Source organism: Spinacia oleracea, chromosome 3 (genome assembly GCF_020520425.1).
Source record: "Spinacia oleracea cultivar Varoflay chromosome 3, BTI_SOV_V1, whole genome shotgun sequence".
In the NCBI taxonomy this organism is placed as follows: domain Eukaryota; kingdom Viridiplantae; phylum Streptophyta; class Magnoliopsida; order Caryophyllales; family Amaranthaceae; genus Spinacia; species Spinacia oleracea.
The window spans coordinates 42,711,201-42,733,893 of record NC_079489.1 but is presented as its reverse complement, the minus strand read 5'-3'; the positions used below and the strand labels follow the sequence as shown (position 1 = coordinate 42,733,893).

The following is a 22,693-nucleotide window of genomic DNA, read 5'->3' as shown; positions in this document are numbered from 1 at the left end:
ATACTCGACCCGTTTTGACCGGCACAGAGTTTAAAGGACTTGAATTGACTTATTTAATTTAATAGGTAGTAGTTGATAATGGGGTATTATTTTAATGTAGTTAGTGGGAGGTGGGTTAAGAGGTGGGGTTGGGGGAGAGTAGAGGTTGAATTTTTAATTATTTTTTGTATGGAGTAGGGGTAGGTGGGTTAATAGGGGTGGAGTGAGAAATAATATAATATTGTTAGAATATTTCCATTTTTAGAAACAGGTCAAGTATTAAGGGACGACCCGATAAGGAAAACAGGTCAAGTATTCCGGGACAGAGGGAGTAATAGTTAAGATTAAATGTACTGTTTAAACGTCTTAAGTAGAGTTTTGGAGTTCCAAGACTCTGACTCAGACTTTTGTCATACTCTTCCACTTAAATGGGAGGTCTTAAGTTAATACTCAATAAGACTATTGCTCAGACTACCGTTAATCTTGCTCTAATACATATGTTAAAAAAGAAAAAGAAAAAGAAAAAGAAAAAGAAAAAGAGAAACAGATGTCACTTTACAAATGGTTAAAGCATGTTTTAGTTAGTTTCCAAATTACAATTATCGTCTATAGTACCCTTCAAAAAAAAAAGGAAAAGAAATTATCGCCTATAGTAGACGTTTGTCGTACATAGTGGCTGCATTTCTAGCCTCTCACTACTTTCTCTCTCTTGATCATTTTCACTCCATTTTACTCACTGCCTCTCATTCCGAGCTTCCTATGATCGTCGTTGTCACTCGTCAACTCATCTTCCGCAACCTGATTTCCTTTCTTTTCGTTCATATCAAAAATCGTGCTCTTTTTGGGCTCGGTAAGTAACTAAGTACTAATTGCACTTGCATTTGTCACTTGAATTGGGTGATTGCAGGAATTGATTAGATTTTTGTTGTGTAATTGTGTTAGCTTCTTTCATGCATAAGATCGAACAATTGTCTTTGAACTTACTGATCCTCTATATCTTATTTTAAATTGGAGATTTGGAGTTGTTGTCAATTAGATATTTGCAGAATAAATGTCTCTTGATAGTTTTGTGCCAAAGTTTACATAACATTCTTTAGAAATTTTAATTTGGTTTAGGATGTGTTTGGTCTGGCAGAAAATACCTTTTCAAGGAAAACACTATTTCAAAATAGTTTTACTTTATCTGGTTCCTTTACTAGTTAAGTCATAGAAAAAAAGGAAAATGGGAGTAGATAGGTATGGGTTGATGGGAAGAGTGAATTAAGTGGGAAAATTACTCCCTTTGTTCTTAAATGTTAGTCATTTTGGAATACAAGACAATCTAACAAAATTACTCCCTTTGATAAACTCACCGGGCCATAAGTAGCCCAACAGAAGTGAATACTCCAAGTAAGGGCTTAACCTCAAGTCAAGAGGGTCCACTAAGGACGTTATGTGACCTATCCAAACTGCAAGTTTAAAGGTGCCTCACATGTGAGGGGGAGCGTTAAGGGTATAATCCACAAGTGAAAGACCCCGTTGGCTCTGATATTATGAAAAACTCATCGGGTCATACACAATCACTTACATGAGAAGAGACTGGCCACATAGCCTGACAGGGTTCCATCCTAAAACCAATTGGTGATAGGTGGAGTAGCCCACAAATCTTATATGTTAGTCAATCTATCAATGTGGGATAACTAGTCTAATACTCACATGTGACTTATACTCTTAAAACACATGAAGTTCAGTAGAATCTTAACACACATGAAGTTCAATAGAATCTTAACACACATGAAGTTCAATAGAATCTAACCCATGTGGGTAGGAGAGAGAAATAATTAAGGGGTTTAATAGGGATAAAATTTTACTTGAGTGTAAACAAGTGAACCATTTAGATATTTATAAGGTATAAAGGGTATTAATATTGGACAAATAAGGAAAGATTCTAAAATGGATTAATAAAAAAGAACAACTCAAATAAAAAAGGGACTAACATTCAAGAACTGAGGGACTAGTTTTTATGAAGTGCCACCCCTAGTATTTGCTTCCTTCCTTCCTCCTTCCTTCCTCCTCCTCCATCTTTCTCTTCTTTTCTCTTTCCTGTCTCTTAATTTTTTTTGATATTTTAATAGATTATCTCTCCTCAACTCCAAGTATTTGGATGTTACTCACTTTGTCCAAATTACTTGCCCCAGTCAAACTGGACACGCTTGCCGGTACTAAACCTCTTAGTGTTTGATTTCAAATATTGTTCTCTAGTGCTCAGTTTTCATATATTGTTGTGAAAGTTTGTGGATTATGCTGAGAATTCATTGTTTCATGGAGAAAAATTAATATACAATTCTCATATCAGTTTAGGTTGGGAATATAAGACAAAATCACATGTTTGGTGCCACCGTGCTAATAGTTAATCCATCCACCTTTTTTGCTGTGTATACTATTTTGGGGTGTCTGTTTGAGTTTGCACATACGTCCTTTGGTATGTTTTCCTACTTGCATTCTCTCAATTTTTCTCCTCATGTGCACAACTTTACCAGCCTATATGCACAACTTTGCCCAAGCCTTAATAAAGTGAAATTTGGGGTATGGGGCAATATTTTATGTGTCCCGGTTTTTAGTGCATATGCTATCACTTTTAAGGTCTTAATGACGACAGCCCTTGCAATACTGGTCCATATAGGACTAATCCGTTTTATGAGTTACATGAGGGTTTCTGACAGTAGTCTGGACTGTTCAAAACGCCTAGATGTTCTGAAGTATGGAAGTTGATTGCATTATTGTTGGGGCTTTAAAGGGTAAATCAGTAGGATAATGGTAAAAAGAATGTTTTATGGAGGGGAAGATGAAGAATTTTTCAACCCTTTTGTATGAACTCTTTGTGGTCTCAGAGTTTGACAACGCGCATTCTCAAACTGTCCCTAAAATTAGTGAGAACTGCACTAATTGAGTCCTTGAGATACAGTATGAGCAGCCTTAGATTACGTAAGTAAATTCTGCTAGGACTCGGGAAATCATACAATTACAATCCAAATTATTTTGTCCAAAGTAGCTCTAAATATTATTAATATGTAAGAGAATTAATAATCTCATTCCTCTGTCTCCCTAGTAACAATCAAAATGAGAGACCAATGGGGACTAGTGCTTAGATGACAGAACGCGGCACATCATTCTTGATTTCATAAAAAATTCGCTTGCATACTCTGCCCATAGAAGACACAAAGAGCAAAGTTCACTGAAGTCTGCCACTTGGATCATCATGATTCCTGGCACCTACTTACCATAGTATGTTTGACTCAATACTTGGAGCCAAGAGATTTAGTTGGAGCATCACCTGTGCAGGAAATATAACCTGCACGAGGGGATGCCTCCTTCTAGCCCATAACACTAGGGGTGGCACTTCAAACAATATAAACAATACTCCACTATTTAAACAAGGCAACAATTCTTTCCCTTTCCAACGTGGGATAAATACTTTCCCCAAAAATAGAGTTTTTGTCCCTTCTTTGTATTGTATCCAACAACCTGTCACACTTTGTTTGTGTAAACAAGATCACAAGTGATTATTTGGATAGAGGGCACTTTTACTTGTCTTTTTTGCTTTCACCTACAATTGGCGCACCTTTGAGGTGGAGCATTTGTAGTTTTTGTCCGTAACTGTCATGTAAACTGGGTGAAACCCCATTGGTATCAAATCAACATGGGTGAAGTTTTAATGTACAACAAGATTTATGCTTGAGTTTGATATAGAGTGACATTAATTGTGTAGGTTAGCTGAAGCAATGATAGGAAGTTCCAACGTTCTGAACAACTAATTAAGTTACCCTTTGAGTTTTTATCGTTTCACTTCCAATATTTTAAAACTTCTGCAGGGATCTTAAGCTTATAAAGAAAGATGGCTTCAGCTTGCAAAGGAATACTAATCAGATCTGCTCCTGATAACTGTTCGCACACACTGTTGAAAGTGAAGCAATCAGATCAGATTGGTTATTTGAAAGAACAAAATCTACCTGATTGTAGCCATTGCATAAGTAGTCAACGTGTTCAATTTCAGAACAGGAAATGTCTGCGTCAGCTTCCTAGCCATATGAGGCCACAAGTTGTCATGGCTCTGATCTCAGACCCGATGTCAACGACTAAAAAGGTAGACTATTAACTCTATTAGTAGCTGGTTGTGTATGTCAACAACAAAAAAGTGGCTGGTTGTGTTCTGTACAAGGCTATCCATAAGTCACTTGGTTCTCATACTAAGCGTAAATATCTTTTTGCTGTTTCCATTCATGTTTGACTGAAAGCATTACATTGTTTGTCTATTGATAAAAAGCACAAGTTATGATGCTGCACGATTTATCAATTTCATGTAACCTTCTTTATTGATGCAGCGAGTATTCACTTTCGGTAAAGGAAGAAGTGAAGGAAACAAGAGCATGAAGTCCTTGGTAAGTCATTTAACTTAAGATATAACTAAATTTCATGACTGAATATAAGTTTTCACCCCGACTTAGTTATATTTTCATCTTGTCACTGAAAATTATCGGTCAGAGATCGTAACACAAGGTTGAGTAGCATCATCGGGGTAGTATGAATTTCCAGATAAATATTATGGCATTTATCATTAATATTTTACTAAGAAGTGTATCATATTTTGTGGTACTGAGATATTTCTTTTCTGATTTATTACATAGTTGGGGGGCAAAGGAGCAAATCTTGCAGAAATGGCCAGCATAGGCTTATCAGTTCCCCCTGGGTTGACCATTTCTACAGAAGCATGCCAAGAGTATCAGGACCATAGCAAAAAGATTCCTGAAAGTTTATGGGAGGAAATCCTGGAGGGATTGGGAGTGATAGAGAATGACATGGGAGCTTCTCTTGGAGACCCTTCTAAACCCCTTCTACTTTCAGTTCGTTCTGGTGCTGCTGTAAGAGACTCCAATTTCTTTTTATTATCAATATGTTTTTGTAATTAGAACTTGATGATTTTCTTTCTTTTTATTCCCTAATAAAATGTAGGAATTTTATATTTGCAGGTTTCCATGCCTGGAATGATGGACACTGTCCTCAACCTTGGTCTGAATGATGAAGTGGTTGTAGGCCTAGCAGCAAAAAGCGGAGAACGCTTTGCCTATGACTCATTTAGGCGTTTCTTGGACATGTTTGGTGGTGTAGTAAGTACTTACTCTGTGGGATGTCATATATTCTTTTCAATTACTCATTCTCTCTTTGCTTGGAATCGTTCAGTAAAATGTTTCTTTTTTTCACAATTAAAAGAAACTAAAAAGATTAGCATGACTACTTTTCTGCAAGATGCAATTTTTATGAATCAAAAGATGTTATAAATAATCATTTTTACTTCAAGGTCATGGGTATTCCTCACTCGTCATTCGAGGAGAAGTTAGAAAAGTTGAAGCAAGAAAAAGGAATAAAACTGGACACTGATTTAACTGCTTCCGATCTGAAAGAGCTTGTAGAGCAGTACAAGAATGTGTATCTTGAAACAAAAGGAGAGATTTTTCCTGCAGGTAATAATTTTTTTCTGTTTTCCTTCTTCTTATGCCCTTTTACCGAATATTTTTCTGGGAGAATTCCCACCGAGATTAGTTTGGATTATTTCAGTTGTTAAGGTCCTCTTCTTGTGCATCTTTGTTAAATCTATAGATCCAGAGAAACAGCTTCAGTTAGCTGTTCAAGCAGTATTTGATTCCTGGGACAGTCCACGAGCTCTTAAGTATCGCAGCATTAACCAGATTAATGGGTTGATAGGGACTGCGGTAAATATTCAGTCTATGGTGTTTGGTAACATGGGAAATACTTCAGGTACGGGTGTTCTTTTTACGCGAAACCCAAGCACTGGTGAAAATAAGCTGTATGGGGAGTTTTTGGTTAATGCTCAGGTATATCTACAATCCTGTACAAATCTTAGAGGAGATTACAGTTTCTCTTTTTCATGCCCATCAAAACAATTCATAAATAGGGAGAAGATGTAGTAGCTGGCATTAGAACACCAGAAGACTTGGGCACCATGAAGAGCTGCATGCCTGAAGCCTACAGAGAACTTGTGGAGAACTGCGAAATTTTGGAACGACATTACAAGGATATGATGGTAATAGTTGATAACCTATTGTTATAGACTTATATGTAGATTATTTTTTCCTGCTTGTCCACAATAGCATGGGATAGTTTCTTCGGCCAAAAGTTTTTTTGCAATAATCATTTGGTGGATATGTTAACACAGGATATTGAATTCACTGTTCAAGAAAATAGGCTGTGGATGTTGCAATGCCGATCTGGTAAACGAACTGGTCAAGGTGCAGTTAAGATAGCTGTTGACATGGTGAATGAAGGAATTGTAGATACTCGAACTGCTATTAATATGGTGGAACCACAACATCTTGACCAACTTCTTCACCCACAGGTATAGTTTCCTTTGTACGGTGGCTGTACTTTAGGGTGTCTGGAAATTACTGTCCCCTACTCCCTTATTGTAGTGATTTGTACTGTTTAGCTGTTCCTATCATCATTTTCAAGTAGTTTATGAAGGAACCACCCTTCCATGTTGAATCACTTATATGATCAAATAGGTAGGTAAAGAAAATTTTCCAAAAAAATGTAGTAATGTACTCTCTTCCTCCCACAAAATACTTCCATATATTTTGGGATAACAGTTTTAGGAGACTGTTGGTGATGGGATTCTGTTAAGATTGAATAACAAATTAAGTAGTGGATATAGTTTATTGTTTTCTAATTAAGGTGAGAGAAAGCGGGAACCATAGGAAAACACTGTTATATTGTGTGGACCCAAGTCAAGGGAGAAATGGGAAATTTTTTGTGGCACAAGCAATAAAAGAGAAATGATAAGTTTTTTGTTGGACGGAGGGAGTACAACATATGGTTGAACGCTCATTTGATCTGGAAGTCTATAACTTACCTTGTTACTATGTACATGTTTTTTAACAACTTGATATGGGGATCCTGCACTTTACTTTACCCCTGTATATTGAAGGTATTATAGTGGGCAACTAGCAATGCAAGAAAGTTGCAAGAGCTTACTTATAAAATTAACACCGCCTGCACATCACAAGTGACATCTATGTGACCCAATACCTTGTTGCAGGAGCCTTGCTCAACTGCTAACTAAGATCATATCATAGAAAGTAGGAAGGAGATTGAGAGAATGAGAGAGGATTAGAGAAGAGAGAGAATAGGAGATAGTTGTATTAATTTGCAGAAATAGAATTACAACTCTAAGACCAACTATTTATACAGGTTATTGACCTGTACAACGTCAGCTATTAGCTAAGTAACAACCAAAGTAATTGACATTCCTTAAAAGGTGGAAACAGACAATAAGTGATTTTGGAGCCAAAATCCCCAAATCAATTCAACTACAACTCTTAACTAACTTTTAGCTGAGTAATGTTACTAGTGTAACATACCTGTATTATTAACATTTGCATTAGGATTCGTCTCGTACAAGTTAAGGTTTTGGATCTGATTCCTCACTCGTTGGTTTAATGCATTAGTTTGAAGACCCATCTGCATATAAAGACAGAGTGATTGCCTGTGGACTGCCAGCATCTCCTGGAGCTGCTGTGGGGCAGATTGTATTCAATGCTGAGGATGCTGAAGCCTCGCATGCACAAGGGAACAGTGTGATTCTGGTATGCTGTATGCTGTAACAGTTTTGTTTCTCTTTGTACTTAATCTTTTTTCCTTACTGTTCTGATTTCCCTTCCATTTTCATTCCATGAAAAAGTTAACCTAGTTATGACCATGTTATAGGCTATTATTCTGGCAATTTACATCTTTCAGAGTGAACTAACATGAAGAGCATCTTCACTTCCCAGGGGTACGTTGTGCAGTTGTGCCCTTGGATGATGGCACCTGACCTTCCTGTCTGTTGGTCTCTTCTAGATGGGCAGTGACTCATCTTACCCATTCAAAGAATGAAACAAAAAAAGAGCTCTTTCACAGAAGTTCCACTTACTAGACTAAACCTAGTCAGAGTCTAATTTAAGGATGAATTTAAACATTGTAGAATTTATTCAGCTACTAATAAAATAAAAAGAACTAGCCGTATATGCTCTTTCTATTCTTTCTTCGCATCAAGCTTTGTGTTTGTAATAGGAACCTCCCTGTTGAAAAACTGATTCTAAAGATCAATCGAAATGTGTGATCTTCTAGTACCTTGATAGTTAATGTAATGCTAACATGTTTTCATGAGAAAGCCACCACTTGTTTTGGGAGACAAACAGAAAGAACTAGTGCAAGGGGTAATGGGAGTCTTCCATGGTGAGCAGTATATGTTGGATAGTGGAGAATGGCATGGGGGTTAATGTTATAGTTTCACAGCGGGGATCACTACCTTTAAGTTAAAATGAGACCTTATTTCCCTATACTTCCTTACTTGAGTAATATCTTCTAGAAATTACTTGCGAGCTGATTTCGTCGTCCCAACTTCTAACATATCGTCTGCTGCATTTTAAAGGTGAGAACTGAAACTAGCCCAGAGGATGTAGGGGGTATGCATGCGGCTGTTGGAATCTTGACCGCAAGGGGTGGAATGACATCTCATGCTGCTGTTGTGGCTCGTGGCTGGGGAAAGTGTTGTATTTCAGGGTGCTCTGAGATTCAAGTGAATGATACTAACAAGGTTAGTTCTCTGTTAAGTTTCTCTCTCTAACTTGATCATTGTTTATGTAATTTGATGTGTGAGATTATTGTTCATTTTCCAGGTTCTTGTGGTTGGAAATAAAGTGATAGAAGAAGGCGAGTGGATTTCTCTTAATGGATCTACTGGTGAAGTGATCTTAGGGAAAGAAGCACTTTCACCTCCGGCTCTCAGCGGGGATCTGGAAATCTTCATGTCTTGGGCTGATAACATAAGACACCTTAAGGTTCTATAATGTTATCATATTGTTTACTAAACCCTGCATTTACGTGTTTTTCATCCAATTTGGCCAGTTAGCCATCATAAAATATGTCCGAAATCTTCTTGGAGTTACGTGTGAATAGTTATGGTGTGAGTGGAAAATAAAAGCGTTCAATAAGAAAAACTGAAACAGTAACTAATGACAACACCTTTGTTTCCCCAAAAGCAACTTAGATTGGCATGGTAATTTTCACTACTTTCTCTTGGTAGTTTTCATTTTAGGCTGTTTCTCTGACATTGGCAGCACACTAGCAAGACAATAAAAAACATAGGGAATATCACACATTATTATAGATTCTATCCTCACTAATAGAAATATGTGCTTCTTCCGTACAGGTCATGGCCAATGCAGATACTCCAGAGGATGCGTTGGCAGCAAGAAACAATGGTGCCGAAGGGATTGGACTTTGTAGGACTGAGCACATGGTAAATTACACTTTTTTTCCTAAGTATCCTATTGTTATGATCCATTGGTTCTTGTAGTTTCTCATTGTAATTCTCATTGGGAAGGGTCAAATATTTTCATCAAGCCAGTTGGTACTGAATTTTTATATGCTTGCACTTACCTTAGGGAAGCATGATTGCATATATTTCAAACTTTTTTGGACTCAACCTTGATAAAAGGTAATGCACATAGATTTAGCTATTTTTTCATTGTAAATTGTCATATTCAAGTAAGAAGAGATTAAAAAGAAGAGGGGGGGGGGGGGGGGGGGGTCTATATTTCTTAAAGGTCGTTAAACAGTCATTGGATTCCTTTAGTAAGATATCTTGCATTCCTGTGGCAAATAAGAAAAGGGTACATTACAATTTTTGCATTTCCTTAGTTCTTTGCTTCAGATGATAGGATAAGGACAGTGAGGAAGATGATAATGGCAGTAACAGTTGAGCAGAGGAAAGCGGCTCTGGACCAGCTATTACCTTATCAGAGATCTGACTTTGAGGGGATTTTTCGAGCTATGGATGGTAAGAAAATTTTATTATTTGATGTTTATTTTTGTGAAATTTCCTTTTTTGTGTCATGTTTCAGTGATCATTCAGGTCACTTTGTGATTCTCAGGGCTCCCAGTCACAATCAGATTGTTAGACCCTCCACTGCATGAGTTTCTTCCAGAAGGTGACTTGGAACATATTGTCAATGAGCTGGCATCAGAAACTGGCATGGCAGAAGATGAAGTCTTCTCAAGGATTGAAAAGTTATCAGAAGTCAATCCCATGTTGGGTTTTAGGGGATGCAGGTAATGGATAATATGTTATCATTACTGTTATAAAATAGGTAGTGTTTCGTGTTTGATTAGTGCGGAAAAATAGTCAACAATAAAGAAGAGAAGTAAAAGACACAAGGATTTACGTTGTTCGGTCAATATGACCTACTCCACAGGGGGGGGGGGGGTTTAGGAGTTGTTCTTAACTTTAAATGGTGAAACAAGAGGATTACAAGGAGTCTTTACAAAAGCCTTAATCTTGGTGATATCTTATGGTTCCTTTTATAACACAAGGAAAACCTAATAAAACCGTAAATTATTCCCAAAGAAATAATTTAGTAGTCGTCATGAGTAAACCGTGAAAATAGGAAACAAAGGAAAGTTAATATAACCGAAAGATTCGTGCTAGATTATGAGAAACTCCTGAATTGGAGTGTATTCCATTGATTAAATGCATAGGGATTACAATATGAGTCCTAATAGAATTAGGAAAACTAATATGACTAGAATTCTAATGTACATCAAATAGCCTATGAGATTAAATCCTAACAGATTTCTATCTCCATCAGACCCCCGTAGTCGTAGCGGGAGGAGGTCGTACGCTAAGACTGAATCTGAAATCCAAAAACAGTTGTCGAGGAAGGCCCTTGGTAAAAAGGTTTGTAAACTGATACCGCAAAGGAACATGCAATACCCGTACATAACCCAGCGCCACTTTCTCGCGAACAAACTGGATGTCCATTTCCACATGTTTGGTGCGCTGATGTTGGACGAGGTTGCTGGATAAATAAATAGAAATAAATAGCACCGATATTATCACAATAAACAATGGTGGCCTGACATAGAGGGAAATGTAACTGTAGAAGAAGGTTAAGTAACCAACACGCCTATGCAGCGACGTTTGCTACGCCTCTATATTCTGCCTCTGCACTTGATCTAGAAAGAGTAGGCTGACGCTTAGAAGACCAAGAAATAAGATTGTCCCCTATGAAACAACAATACCCTAAGTCGAACGGCGAGTGTCCAGACACCCACTCCAATCTGCATCAATATATGTAATCAAGCGCAAAGTAGATGTAGGGTATAAGTGTAATCCGTGATCAATGATGCCATGAATATAACATAGGATGCGCTTTAATGCATACAAATGAGGCTCCCGTGGATCATGCATAAAAAGACACACCTGTTGCACCGCATAGGCGAGTAAATATAAGGTGTAAGGTACTGTTGATCACCTTCCAAACTGAGTTGGGGCCAATGTTACACAAAACGCGGGACGGAGGGAACGTGGTACGAGAACGCGGAACGCAACTTTAAAGAACCCCAAACGTTTTAGTAATAAACAAGCAACTTTTTACTGGATATTTTTAATAAAAATCAATTTATAAAAAATAAACATAAAAAATATACGAATATAGGGTGACAGAATGTGAAAGCGTTATTAAAAAATTGAAAAAATGAAAAGATAAACCAAAAATAAACAAATAAAGGGTGAACAGAATGTGAAAGGTGCGTGTGAAAGGAGTTATCACGCATTCACGTGAGTTGTACCACTTCCCAATATCCCAACCCTAGTTTAAAAAAACCAAAAGAAAAATATATGTAGGCCGCCATCACTCCTTTCAACAAGGCAACAATAAAGAAACTTTAAGAAAAAGAGCAAAACAATCGGTGAGCGTCAGGGACTCGGAGCAACCATGGCTGAGTATGAAGAAGAAGACTATTCATCAACAAAATAAGAATTGTCGAGTGCTTTTATCTCGATTTTCCTTCTACACCAAAAGCCTCAATATATTTTTTCTTCTCTCACCTTCCCGGACCTTCAATCACTAGATCTAGGGTTTTGAATTCGGGACGACGATATCCAGTCAGGTTCTTCACCTCTGGTGATCCGGTTCACGAACCACAGCGAACCGAGTACGAATGAACCGGGTTCGCAGTTCGAGGCCACATACCACGAACCGGGTAACACTGGTTGGGTCCGCCACATGAGAATCTGAAAGCTTTGCATTAGACAGGAGTGGTAGCGGGCTTACAAGTCCCCATGCTTGCACGTTCCTAAGTTTCCTATGCATACTTTTGCTGAGAGAGAAGCATATAAGGAGTACGGGAGACAGAAATTCCTAAAAAGTAGTTTAGGGCCCCAAATCAGACATCGGGAATTATGTTTTCAAATGGGAGATCAATATGTCACGCAAAGCATCAGATGATGTGCACAAAATAATATCATCAACATAAAGTAATATGTAAGCCATACCGTTGATACCATGCACGGGGTGCCTGTTTTAGGCCATAAAGTGCCTTACGAAGCAAGCAAACATAGTTGGGAGCTCGTCTGTCAACAAAACCTGGTGGTTGATGCATATAAACTATTTTTTGGAGATCTCCATGTAAGAAAGCATTTTGAACATCAAGTTGGTGAATAGACCAATGCCTCGCCATAACAAGGCCCAAAACGGTCCTAATAGTTGCCGATTTGACCATCGGGCTAAATGACCGAGGTGAAGGCAGGGGTGGTCCTGTGGGTTGAATTGGGAGAGCACCACGAAGGGGGGGAGGAGTATAGCGTAGTTGGGCTGTAATTTGGTCCAGGCCGCAGGGAATGGGCGTGCTGCGTTGGTGTGCTGTGTTGGTGTTCAACAGAAGGGGGAGTGTTCTGTTGGTGGGCCACGTGAACAGGAAGTGAGGGAGCAGACTAGGTCCTGTCACTAAAAGGAAGGGAAGCTATTTGTTGGGTCGGGGCTGGAATGTAACTTGGCAAGGGATTAGCTAAAATATGGGGCGCATAAGAAAGAATAGGAGCTGTTGGGTTATTTGGCGCAAAAGTATGGGGCTGATTCATGCGGGTGGGCCGTGGCGGATTGCTCAGGCCCACGACCCAACCGCGGATGAGGTAGACCAACAACATTTGTAGGATGCAGTCCGGGTCCACCTTGATTTGGGCCAGCTCTCATATTGTTGCTCCATATACGTGTCAAAATTGGGATGGGCTCGGACGAGTCTAGGAATTAGTAATCGGAGTTTGGAAATCGGCCCAAATTCCTAAATGGGGAGGTATTCTCATCAAAAGTGACGTGACGGGAGAGAATAATTTTCATAGAAGAGATACCTAAGAATTTGTACCCCCTATGATTGAAAGGATATCCTAAAAAGAGACACGGGGTGGACCGGGGGGCAAGTTTATGTGGTTCGTGGCCGAGAGATTTGGAAAACAAAGACACCCAAAATTCCTAATATGGTCATAAGAGGAGATTTTGCGGAATAAAACTTCTGGTGAGTCTTATTGGTGAGTGTCTTAGTGAGTAATATATTAACCAAGTATGTTGTCGTTTCTAAGGAGTCAACCCAATAGGATGGGGAGGGAAGCATGAAATAGAAGGGTGTGAGACATATTATTCAAGGTTTTAATCATGCGTTCGGCCTTTTTATTTTGGGACGATGAGTGGGGGCAAGAAAATCTAAAAACCGTATCATTCTTGACACAGAACAATTTAAATGGGTCGTTGTCAAATTCCATTCCATTGTCACATTGAAAAGATTTAACAAGACGTTCAAATTGAGTTAAGACATATTGTCGGAAATTCAAAAATGATCGAAAAGCTTGAGATTTATATTGCAGAGGGATAGTCCAAACAAAATGGGTAAAATCATCCAAAAGAACTTAAAAATATTTATGACCCTTAGTACTACGAATAGGTGAAGTCCATAAATCAACATGAATTATATCAAAAGCAGTGGATGTAGTAGTACTTGAGTTATGAAACGGAAAACAAGAATGTTTTCCTAATAGATACGAAGTGCAAAAAGTGGAATCATGTTCCTTATTCCAAGAAATAAATTTCTTAGTTCTAAGAAAGCATAAAATTTGTGGGCCCGGATGTCCAAGTCTGTTGTGCCAGGTGGTCGGTGACGTGAGGGTGAGGGCGGTTGCAAGACAGGTGGATAGAGTGTTGGCGGTGATCAAATATAGGTCCCCCGAACTATTGCATCTCTTGATTATATTCCCCGTACGAAGATCCTTCACAGAAAAACCATTAAGGTCAAATTCAGTTGAAACCTTATTGGTGAATTTACGTACTGAAATTAAATTTTCAATGATTTGGGGAGCAAGAAGGACATCACGAAGATTTAAGGGTGGGGGTGGGGTGGGATGGGGTTGTATGTCCATAAGTTGTAACCGGAATGTGATCCATTACCAACTAAAATATGATTATTAGTGCTTAAACTAAAAAGGGGCATGAGTGTACCTCCGTTGTTGGTTATATTTGATGAAGCACCGGAATCCATGTACCATGACTGGTCTCGTGGGAGCGTCATAGTTGCAAAAGAGTTAGCCAAATCCGTTGGAGTCATAGGCTCGGAAAAATAAGCTTGTTGATGTGGTTGTGGGCCCTGCTTTTGCTGGACATAGTACACTGGGCGTGGACTTGGGCCAAGAGTTGAGGTATGTTGTGTTGGCCTATACCCATGATGGGCCGGCTGGTATGTGCCATAATTTGGCTGGCTGTGGATTTGGGTCGGCCCAAATCTGATTATGTGAAGGTTAGGCAGGTGAGGAGTTGTGGGATGGGCCAGTGTTGTTGTTGTTGCCCCTCCCACGTCCTCTGCCCCTCCTTCTGTCGTGGCCCCGCCCACCACCGCCCCTACCTGGGTTGCGAGGTGGTTGGGCAGGCTGGGGGTGGTTGGGCTGGGAGACTGCCGGTTGTCGTAGTTAGGCCACAAAAGCGGTGTTCGAGCCGCTAGTATCATGAGAACGTCGTTATTTTTAAGCAAGAAGGCGATTACGAGCATTCTCAAAGGTAGGGAGAGGATCTGTTTGTTTGATCATGGTTTCCACGGTGACAAAATCATTATTCACAAGACCTGCAACAAGACGTAAGACTAATTTATGTTCTGTCACCGGTTGGTGAACATTAGCCAATTGATCGGCCAAAACTTTCAAGTTAGTGCAATAAGAATTAACGTCAGAAAAACTATTCAGATGCAAGCTAGTAAATTGATTTTCTAATACACAACCCGGGTGTTTTTATTATCTTGAAAAATCCCCTTGAGTTTATTCCAGTTTTGTTGGGCCGAATCACCGCGACATAATATTGTTTGCAACAAATCAGTAGAAATCGTACCAAGATCCATTATTTCACAACTGAGTCTAAGCGCTTCCATAACGCTTCAGATATGTCTCTAGGTTTAGGAGTGTTTGGATCTATGTGATCAAGAACATTAAATGCGTGAGCATGACATTCAAATAATTCAACTCAACTGGAATATTGTACCCTTTTCGCGATCAAGGATCAGAGGGATCGCGTTTTTTATGTTGTTGACTTCGAAAGCCGGGTGAAATTCCGAGTAGGCGGCAGGTGGAGGAACTTCATCATCCTTAGCCACTGGGACGAGCCGACGTTACGGTAGTACAGTTGCTCGTGTCAAAGTAAATCGAACAACTAAGAAAAGAACGTGGAATAAAGGTAGCATTTATTATTTGTATTTAGGCAAAAACTATGTGAAATTATTTGTGATGATGGAATAACGTGGACGCAAAAAAATGTTTGGTAAAAACCTAGAATTAGGCGGAAGGCTTAGTGTGGTGGGCCACTTATCCAAGATCGGAATAAAAAAATGTGGAAGTTAAACCAATTTCCTAAGCTATGGTACCATGCTAGATTATGAGAAACTCCTTGAATTGGAGTGTATTCCATTGATCAAATACATAGGGATTACAATGTGAGACCTAATAGAATTAGGAACACTAATATGACTAGAAGTCTAATATACATCAAATATCCTAAGAGGTTAAATCCTAACAGATTTCTATTTCTATCATTTCGTTTGTCAAACTTCCTAAATTTCAAGGCACACTTAACGATTCTCTAGCTTGACTTGAAATTCATGAAACAAAAGTTACCATGAAACAATACTCACCCAAAATAACTAATATGAATCCTCCACCTTAAATAAATTCCATATGCCTACTAACTTTAGGTAATAAAAAACGTAAGTTTCTCTAACTTGTGAACCGATGCATTGCCGAACACAAAATTCCGGAACTTGAACCATGAACATAGCCTAGATTGATATTTGAGAGTATAATGCCACAGTGACGAGTGTGCGTCACCCATATTGATCAAACTCTCTTCAAAATACTTTTCCATCTCAATAGCAAAACTAAATCTAAAAAACAAATCTAGAAATTAAAAATTACATCGAAATATCCAAATTGCAATTGTACTTACAAGTCGTAAAGTACCTAATTGAGATAAGAAATAGCATAATTAGAATTCTAATGCAATAGCCAAGATTTCAACTTTATTACAAAAACAATCTAAACATAGACCCCAAATAAAATCAACACGGTTTCTCGCTTCACCAAACAATCTCAAAGGCATCCATCATAAAGAGATCGTAGAAACCGTAGCCCCCGAAACCTTAACCCTAAGGTGCATCATCATCTTCAAGATTGGTGTCGACGAAGTTAGACCTACCATCACTTTTCTCTTTCTTTCAACTTCAAACACTCAGATTTAATATGCCCTTTTACATGATAATAGGCACAAGATTTATTTTTGTTAAAGTTCTTACCGCTATTAACAACCAAAGCATCACGAGAAGAGTCATTAGATTTATGAATCAACTTATTGTCAATTAAGTCTATCTGAGTAGGCATCCCAAACATCATCCAAACTCAAAGCATCTCTACCATACAACAAAGTATCACGAAAATGCTTATAAGAAAGTTGTAAAAAACACAACAACCTAATTGCTATATCCGCATCATCGATCTTCACATCGATATTCTGCAAATCCATAATAATAGAAAAGAACTCGTCTAAATGAGACTCGAGACGTTTACTTCTTCTAGTCGAAGATCTTGAAGTCTACTTTTGACTAGTAGACGGTTAGTGACACTTTTAGTCATGTAAAGTAACTCCAAATTTTCCCACAACCCCACTACAGCAGTCTCCTTAGCAACGTCTCTCAAAACTTCATTAGAGACAAAGTTGAATTGCCGATAGAGCTTTCAAATCCATATTTTCCCACAATTCCACGATTATATCTGCGGCTTTTTGGACACACCATTAAGAGCCTTGTGACAACCACTTTGAACTAAGGTAACCTTCATCTTCAACTTCCATAGGTCAAAATGACTTGCCTATCAAATTCCTCCATATCGAATTTCATTATTGACATTATCAAGAAAATCAAACTTTCTCTAAACACCTTTTAACCAAACTCTGATACCAATTGTTATAAAATAGGTAGTGTTTCGTATTTGATTGGTGCCTAAAAATAGCCAACAATAAAAATACAATGAGAAAAACAATAAAAAAGAGAAGTATAAGACACAAGGATTTACGTGGTTCGGTAAATACGACCTAGCATGTGGGGGATTTAGGAGCTTTTCTTAAACTTCAATGGTGAAACAAGAGGATTACAAAGAGTCTTTACAAAAGTCTTAATCTTGATGATCATCTTATGGTTCCTATTATAACATAAAAAAAACCTTACAAAAACCTTTATTTCCCAAGAAATAATTAGTAGACATGACGAGTAAATTGTAAAAATAGGAGACAAAGGAAAGTTATCCGAAAGATTCCTTTGTCAAACTTCCTAAACTCCAAGGCACGCTTAACAGTTACTTTTATTTAACCACTCAACTCAGAACTGCAAATCTTTACGGTTTTGCGCATGAACATAAATGTATCCTCTGCATGTTTTATTGGGTGGTAGATCAGAAAATGTATATGATAATCAAGCTGATGTGTTTTACAGGATAGCAATTTTTAAATGTACTCTTGATTTGAGAGGCGTTTGTTTTACTTAATCAAGTTAATACCGACATCACCTGAATACCTCTGAAGAGGCTCCAACAAACTCTTTCCAGTTAATCCTTAATCTGATAAACAACCATCAAGATTCTAATACTTGACTAGACATTTTTAATGAGCCAAATTAGTGTGAAATCCATTATAATCTTAATGTCTAAGAATAGTGAATATTCTACTCCATTAACGGACATATAATGGTTTTTAAAAATTTAGTGATAAATCTTGGATATGTCCTTACAGGTTGGGGATATCATACCCTGAACTAACTGAAATGCAAGCACGTGCGATATTTCAAGCTGCAGTTTCCATGAGCAACCAGGGTATTACAGTTCTTCCTGAGATTATGGTTCCTCTTGTTGGAACACCTCAGGCACGCTCTCTTTTCTTTCTTTCTTTTTTCTCCTTTGGTACTTCTTACACTTAATGGGGAAATAACCTTCTTGGATTCCTACATCATATATGATTGACAAGTATTTATTTTGATCGCTTTTATATTGTTGAATAATAGGATTTTTGTTTCTGATGTATTCTCTAAACTATTGCTTATCCGAGTGGCAGGAGTTAGGACATCAAGCGAGCTTGATACGGGATGTTGCGACAAAGGTATTCAGTGAGATGGGTTCCTCCGTAAAATACAAGATAGGGACAATGATTGAGATCCCAAGGGCAGCTCTAATTGCAGACGAGGTATAAATAACAGACCCTTAATAGAGTGATTATAATATAATTACTCTCAAGTTTTTTTAGACAAGCGGGTACAGTTCATTTCACGAGCTCCGTCAGTCAATCTCACTGATTGGTGAGCAAAGCGTATCAAGGGGTGTTTTCGTAAATAAATTTTCAAAATATACAATTTGAATATCAAATATACATTGTCTTTCATACGACCTCCGTTCCACAATACATGCAACATTTATTTTTGCACGTATTCTAACACGATTCTTTCGACATTAATATCTCCAAATGCGTATAAGTGAAAATTATAAAAAGTTGATATTTGAAATCCTCACATTGATAGAATTTAACATGATCTCACTTGACTATGTTTTTTCTTATATAATGGTAGAAAGAAAGATTGTCAAAGTTTAATTGATGAATAGTGCCCAAATGAGAAATGATGCATGTGTTGCGAGACGGAAGTAGTATTAAAATTATTTTCTTTTATTTTTATTTCTTTTTCAAATATTAATTAGACTGTATATTCATATTTCTCCGGCCATGGAGATTGTTATAGAAATTTTTCTCATTTCACCTCCCTAAACATTAAGTTGTTTTACTTCCTACTGTAGATTGCAAAAGAAGCAGAGTTCTTTTCTTTTGGAACGAATGATCTCACACAGATGACTTTCGGGTACAGCAGAGATGATGTTGGCAAGTTCCTTCCTGTCTACTTGGCCAAGGGAATTCTGCAAACTGACCCCTTTGTGGTAAGTTAGTCTTACTCACATCCTACTTGAAGTGGTGCTCAAGCTGTTAGGAAATTATGCAACTTTCCTTATGAATCAGATTAGAAGGAATAACAATAATATTTAAAATAATACACACAAATAAATTTATTATCCGACAAGTGTTATTATCTCTAAATACGCTGCAAAACTTTAACTGAAAAAATAAATAATACACAAGTTTTCACAACACTTATTGTCACTCACAACTCATAGGCGCTCCAATTACACCCAATAATTTTTCTCTAAATATTCTCTTAAAGCTTCTCTCGCTCTCTCTGCTTTTATGTTCTATTTTGGGATAATCATTACAAATAATAACCTACGTTTATATAGTTTTTAGTTTGCTATCGGTTGTTAAATTTATAGCAAATTATTTCCTTCCTAGCAAATTTTAGACAATGCGTAAAAAAATTCCAAGGATTACATTGCTTCCTATTTTTTAAAATTTTAACTGACATAATAAGTGGTTGTTAATTATCCAAAATTCTCCCACTTGAAGACTAGTTTTAATCTGTCTTCACACCTTACACCATGTAGTACAACTTTCTCGTATGTTACTCGTGCATGCCAACTAAAGTGGAACACAACTTTAGTTTGTCAATAGTCACCGCCTTTGTTAACATATCTGTCGGATTCTTAGTTCCTTGAATTTTCTCCAATTTTAACACTTCACCTCTAGTAAAGATCGGACAAAATGATATCGAACCCCAATATGTTTTGTTCGAGAACGGAATGTTGAATTCTTTGCCAAGTGTATCGCACTCTGACTATCACTATATAGAACAATATTCTCCATCTTGAATCCCAACTCAAGTAACAAATCTTCAAGCCATATTATCTCTTTATTGGCTTCAGTTATTGACTTATTGCTACATATTCAGCCTCTATAGTGGATAAAGCAACAATCTTCTGTAACTGCGACATCCAACTAACCGTTGTATTAACAACTGTGAATATATAGCCATGGTGCTTTTTCTATGGTCGACTTCACCTCCAAAGTCTGCATCGACATCACCTTGTACTTTTTATTCACCTTTACCAAAGTACAAACACTTCTCTATGGTATCTCGTAGATACCTGGATTTGACATAAACTTGCTAACAACTCCCACTGCATGTCCAATATCTGGTCTTGTACAAACCATTACATACATCAAACTCCCAATGGTTGAGGCATAAGGAACCTTAGCCATATAATCTTTATCTTCCTCCGTCAGAGGACACTGATCCTTGGATAACCGAAAATGACTTGCCAAGGGTGTACTAAGTGGTTGGAGTCACTCACATTGAACCCTGTAAAACACAGTTGATGTACTCTGATTGAGATAACTGCAAAGTACCTTTATGCTTATCTCTTGTAATTTGCATTCCAAGAATCTTTTTTGCTGGACCTAAGTCATTCATCTAAGCTCCTTTGCAAATTGTTGCTTCAACCTTTTAATATCATCCCTATTGGACCAGCTACTAACATATCACCGATATAAAGTAGTAAGATGATATAACTGGAGTGATATCTTTTAATGTACAAACAGTGGTCAGCGTTGCACTTCTGGAAATATTCCTTGTGCATAAAGTTATCAAACTTTTTATACCACTATCTCGGGGTTTGTTATCAAATATTCCTTGTGCATAAAGTTATCAAGCTTTTTCTGGTATAGGTAATCTTCGATTTTCATCTTCCAAAACCAGAAATCCACATCATCGAATTTCTCGAGTATTATCTTTCCTTCATTTGCAGCCATTGCTCCCACTCAAATCTAACTTCTTTGGATCGTATTTGACGACTCGTCTATGAAAAATTTGCCAACTCAGCTATACCAGAAACCAGTTGTTAGGTAATAATGCAACTTTCCTTATGAATCAGATTAGAAGGAATAACAATAATATAATAACATACACAAATAAATTGATTATCAAGCGTTATTATCTCTAAATACGCTGCAAAACTTTTACTGAAAAGATAAATAATACACAAGTGTTCACAACACTTATTGTCACTCACAACTCATACGCACCCCAATTGCACCCAAGAATTTTCCTCTAAAAAAATCTCTTACAGCTTTTCTTTTCTCCCTCTCTGTCTCTTTTTGTGTTTTATTTTGTTTTGGAATAATCATTACAAATAATAACCTACGTTTATATAGTTTTTAGTTTGCTAAAGATAGGTTGTTAAATTTATAGCAAATTATTTCCTTCCTAGCAAATTTTAGACAATGCATGCATGCATTCTAAAAATTTCCCAAGGATTACATTGCTTCCTTTTTTTTTTAACTAAACTAATAAGTGATTGTTAATTATCCAACACAAGTTATTAGTCTTAACACAATGCTTCTTAATTTGAAATCAGGTTCTGGACCAAAAAGGTGTGGGCCAGCTCATCAAACTTGCAACTGAGAAAGGACGTGCTGCTAGGCCTAGCTTGAAGGTAAATTTCTAATTTCAAAGAAAACGGAGAGCAAAATGCGTTAGCAAGTCTTGTGGTTGGCTAACTAATTAGGAAGGAAGGAAGTGAGAGCTGTTCTTTCTTGTCATTTGCTTTCTTATCAATTCTCCCATAATTGTAGAAATCAAATGGTGGATAATTGTCTATTTCATTTAATTGACCAATATTGCATTTAGAGGAGGCCACAAATACAGCCGTCATAAACTCCAGCTTAGTTTGACTCTTTTGCAAATGAGCCAAGATCAAACTCAATATCATATTTTGAGTACCAAAGTAGCTGGAGTCAATTGAATTTGGCTCATAAGAAATTTATACTTATGTTCCAAATTTATACTTATGGCTGTAAATAAACTGCATGTGCAGGTGGGTATATGTGGAGAACACGGGGGAGAGCCTTCATCTGTTGCATTTTTCGCCGAGGCTGGACTTGATTATGTTTCATGTTCCCCGTTCAGGTTTGCTATGCATTTTTTTCTGTTACATATTCTTGCATAAGCATTGCCTTCATTTATCAAAGGAACGATCAAGTCGTATGAATATGTGTCATCTGTATTTCCTTCACAGAGTTCCCATTGCAAGACTAGCTGCTGCTCAAGTTGCTGTTTGAGTCTTATAAAGATGCTACATATATACATACTACACCAATTAAGTATTGTTATACAAATTGTAAATAATTGTAATTATAAACCATTGTTTACATATTTTACCATTTGATCCAATAGGAAATAATGTATGCTAAACAAGTGCCACTGTCAAATTGTGTACATTCACTTGCAGTGTGCAGCTCTTGATTTTTGCAAAGATTAAGAGGTTAAGTGATGAACCCTGCTCTTTTGGGTAAATGTAAATTTAATAAATTCTCAATCAAATCATTAATGTATTTGTTCA

General features: G+C 37.5%; 1 protein-coding gene across 1 annotated transcript; it reads left to right on the top strand.

The window, feature by feature from the left end:
* The first annotated feature begins 633 nt into the window (after positions 1 to 633).
* On the top strand, positions 634 to 22,693 carry LOC110787648 (pyruvate, phosphate dikinase, chloroplastic). Its single transcript, XM_021992278.2, has 21 exons — positions 634 to 829; positions 3,831 to 4,102; positions 4,341 to 4,397; positions 4,644 to 4,877; positions 4,986 to 5,123; positions 5,315 to 5,477; positions 5,614 to 5,849; positions 5,930 to 6,058; positions 6,191 to 6,370; positions 7,479 to 7,616; positions 8,444 to 8,608; positions 8,691 to 8,852; positions 9,224 to 9,313; positions 9,715 to 9,853; positions 9,948 to 10,125; positions 18,156 to 18,285; positions 18,474 to 18,602; positions 19,205 to 19,342; positions 21,710 to 21,787; positions 22,169 to 22,260; positions 22,370 to 22,693. The coding sequence occupies exons 2-21, from the start codon at positions 3,854 to 3,856 to the stop codon at positions 22,410 to 22,412; spliced, it is 2,868 nt and encodes a 955-aa protein (XP_021847970.1). The 5' UTR covers positions 634 to 829; positions 3,831 to 3,853; the 3' UTR covers positions 22,413 to 22,693.

Coding starts and splice junctions, on each gene's coding strand:
- LOC110787648 (XM_021992278.2), top strand. CDS start 3,854: ATGGCTTCAGCTTGCAAAGGAATACTAATCAGATCTGCTCCTGATAAC. Junction 5,124..5,314: donor TGGACATGTTTGGTGGTGTA/GTAAGTACTTAC, acceptor TTTTACTTCAAG/GTCATGGGTATTCCTCACTC. Junction 7,617..8,443: donor AAGGGAACAGTGTGATTCTG/GTATGCTGTATG, acceptor TGCATTTTAAAG/GTGAGAACTGAAACTAGCCC.